We start from the raw sequence: 3646 nt of genomic DNA, 5'->3' as shown, positions 1-3646 counted from the left end.
CTGATTGGGGCACTCTCGTTGATTGGGGCACTTACTTGCTCAGGCTGGGGAGGGATAAGTTGGCCACAACTGGAGCATGCACAAAGTGCCTGTGGTGGCAGCGACTGGCAGGAAATTCCAACTGATTGGGAAGTACTCGCTTTTATGGGAGTCTCTTCCAGTGCCCTCATAGGCACGGGATGGCAGGTGGGGAAGGGGATTGCAATGGCAGCCCTGGCCCTTGTGCACAACTCAGCAATGATACCTTGTTTCCAAGGCAGACCATGCTTCCTCTAGTAGCATTCCTGTCTGTAGAGCCCTTCATTCCCATCCTTTCAGGTTGTCTCTGCACAGCCAACAGCAGTCCTCTCCTTGAATCTGCTCTCCTAAACCCACACTTTAGCACTCAGACCCTGCCAGCATCAGTGGCTTCCGGTTTCAAGCTGTGGCGCCCAGGGCTGATTCCATCAGAGGCTTTGGTGTGGGTGGAGTGAACAGGCCCACTGAGGCCTGTGTGGCCAAAGGAGGCTTTGGCTGTGGTGGCATACAGGACACCGAATCATCTTTTAAATCTTGTAGGAAAAAAAGCAGAGTTACAAACCAAAATTAAAACAGTAGTGGCTTTTATATTTCTCCATATTTTTACTGTTACCAAAGATCTTTATATTTTTAATTAATTTACGGTTTATCCTTAATTTACTGTTTAACAACCTTTCATTTCAAATTGAAGACTCTCTTTAGCATTTATTTAGGGCAAGTCTACTGGTAATGAATTACCTCAGCTTCTGTTAATCTGCATATATCTTAATTACTCTCTCATTTTTTTAGGGGATTTTTAATAACATCTTTATTGGACTATAATTGCTTTAAAATGTTATGTTACTTACTGTTTTATAAAAAAGTGAATCAGCTATACATATACATATATACCCATATTACCTCCCACTTACATCTCCCTCCCCCCTGCCTATCCCACCTCTCTAGGTGGTCACAGAGCACCGAGCTGATCTCCCTGTGCTATGCAGGTGCTTCCCACTAGCTATCTATTTTACATTTGGTAGTAGAAATAAGTCCATGCCACTCTCTCACTTCATCCCAGCTTACCATTCTCCATCTCCGTGCCCTCAAGTCCATTCTCTACGTCTGGGTCTTTATTTGTGCCCTACCCCTAGGATCATCAGAACCATTTTTGGTTCCTTTAGATTCCATATATATGTGTTAGAATATGGTATTTGTTTTTATCTTTCTGACTTACTTCACTCTGTATGACAGAATCTAGGTCAATCCACCTCGCTACTAAAAACTCAATTTCCTTTCTTTTTATGACTGAATAATATTCCATTGTATATATTTGCCACATCTTCTTTATCCATTCATCAGTCGATTGACACTTAGGTTTCTTCCATGTCCTGGCTATTGTAAATAGAGCTGCAGTGAACATTTTGGTACATGACTCTTTTTGAATTATGGTTTCCTTAGGGTATATGCCCAGTAGTGGGATGGCTGGGTCATATGGTAGTTCTATTTTTAGTTTTTTAAGGAAGATCCACACTGTTCTCCATAGTGGCTGTATCAATTTACATTCCCACCAACAGTGCAAGAGGGTTCCCTTTTCCCCACACCCTCTCCAGCATTTATTGTTTCTAGATATTTTCGATGATGGCCATTCTGACCAGTGTGAGGTGATACCTCAATGTAGCTTTGATTTGCATTTCTCTGATGATTAGTGATGTTGAGCATCCTTTCATGCATTTGTTAGCAATGTATATATCTTCTTTAGATAAATGTCTATTTAGATCTTCTGCCCATTTTTGGATTGGGTTGTTTGTTTCTTTGATATTGAGCTGCATGAACTGCTTGTATATTTTGGAGATTAGTCCTTTGTCAGTTGCTTCATTTTCAAACATTTTCAGAGGGTTGTCTTTTCGTCTTGTTTATGGTTTCCTTTGCTGTGCAAAGGCTTTTAAGTTTCATTAGGTCCCAGTGTTTTTTTTTTAATTTCCATTTCTCTAGGACGTGGGTCAAAAAAGATCTTGCTGTGATTTATGTCAAAGAGTGTTCTTCCTATGTTTTCCTCAAAGAGTGTTATAATGTCTGGTCTTACATTTAGTTCTTCAATCCATTTTGAGTTTATTTTTGTGTATGGTGTTAGGAAGTGTTCTAATTTCATTCTTTTAAATGTACCTGTCCAGTTTTCCCAGCACCACTTATTGAAGAGACTGTCTTTTCTCCATTGTTTATCCTTGCCTCCATTTTCATAGATTAGTTGACGACAGGTGTGTGGGTTTATCTCTGGGCTTTCTTTCCCGTTCCATTGATCTCTATTTCTGTTTTTGTGCCAGTACCATACTGTCTTGATTACTGTAGCTCTGTAGTATAGTCTGTAGTCAGGGAGCCTGATTCCTCCAGCTCCGTTTTTTTTGTATTTTTTTTGTTTTTGTTTTTCTCAAGATTGCTCTGGCTATTCGGGGTCTTTTCTGTCTCTATACAAATTTTAAGAGTTTTCTGTTCTAGTTCTGTAAAAAAAAAATGCCATTGGTAATTTCATATGGATTGCACTGAATCTATGAATTGCTTTGGGTAGTATAGTTATTTTTACAATACTGATTCTTCCAATCCAAGAACATGGTGTATCTCTCCATCTGTTTGCGTCATATTTGATTTCTTTAATCAGTGTCTTATAATTTTCTGAGGACAGGTCGTTTACCTCCTTAGGTAGGTGTGTTCATTCTATTTGTTGCAAAGGGGCAGCACCACTTATTGAAGAGACTGTCTTTTCTCCATTGTTTATCCTTGCCTCCATTTTCATAGATTAGTTGACGACAGGTGTGTGGGTTTATCTCTGGGCTTTCTTTCCCGTTCCATTGATCTCTATTTCTGTTTTTGTGCCAGTACCATATTGTCTTGATTACTGTAGCTCTGTAGTATAGTCTGTAGTCAGGGAGCCTGATTCCTCCAGCTCCGTTTTTTTTGTATTTTTTTTGTTTTTGTTTTTCTCAAGATTGCTCTGGCTATTCGGGGTCTTTTCTGTCTCTATACAAATTTTAAGAGTTTTCTGTTCTAGTTCTGTAAAAAAAAAATGCCATTGGTAATTTCATATGGATTGCACTGAATCTATGAATTGCTTTGGGTAGTATAGTTATTTTTACAATACTGATTCTTCCAATCCAAGAACATGGTGTATCTCTCCATCTGTTTGCGTCATATTTGATTTCTTTAATCAGTGTCTTATAATTTTCTGAGGACAGGTCGTTTACCTCCTTAGGTAGGTGTGTTCATTCTATTTGTTGCAAAGGGGAATGGGATTGTTTCCTTCATTTCTCTTTCTGATCTTTCATTGTTAGTGTATAGCAATGCAAGAGATTTCTGTGCATTAATTTTATATCCTGCAACTTTACCAAATTCTTTGATAAGCTCTAGTAGTTTTCTGGTGGCATTTTTAGGATTATCTATGTATAGTATCATGTCATCTGCAAACAGTGACAGTTTTACTTCTTCTTGTCCAAATTGTATTACTTTTATTGCTTTTTCTTCTCTGATTGCTGTGGCTAGGAGCTCCAGAACTATGTTGAATAATAGTGGTGAGAGTGGACATCCTTGTCTTGTTCCTGATTTACAGGAAATGCTTTCAGTTTTTCACCATTGAGAATGATGTTTGCTGTGCGTT

At 38.7% G+C, this 3646-nt stretch overlaps 1 protein-coding gene across 1 annotated transcript in view; it reads right to left on the bottom strand.

The window, feature by feature from the left end:
- Positions 1-417: 417 nt before the first annotated feature.
- The window catches only part of LOC112066430 (iron-sulfur clusters transporter ABCB7, mitochondrial-like), a 61061-nt gene continuing 57832 nt past the window's right edge, over positions 418-3646 (bottom strand). Inside the window, exon 5 of the mRNA XM_024129477.1 lies at positions 418-551. Coding sequence (XP_023985245.1) covers positions 418-551 — 134 coding nt within the window. The remainder of the gene's footprint in view (positions 552-3646) is intronic.

The sequence above is a fragment of the Physeter macrocephalus genome, chromosome 21 (assembly GCF_002837175.3).
Source record: "Physeter macrocephalus isolate SW-GA chromosome 21, ASM283717v5, whole genome shotgun sequence".
In the NCBI taxonomy this organism is placed as follows: domain Eukaryota; kingdom Metazoa; phylum Chordata; class Mammalia; order Artiodactyla; family Physeteridae; genus Physeter; species Physeter macrocephalus.
Note: the sequence above shows the minus strand (reverse complement) of the source record. Positions and strands in the feature narration are given on the sequence as shown.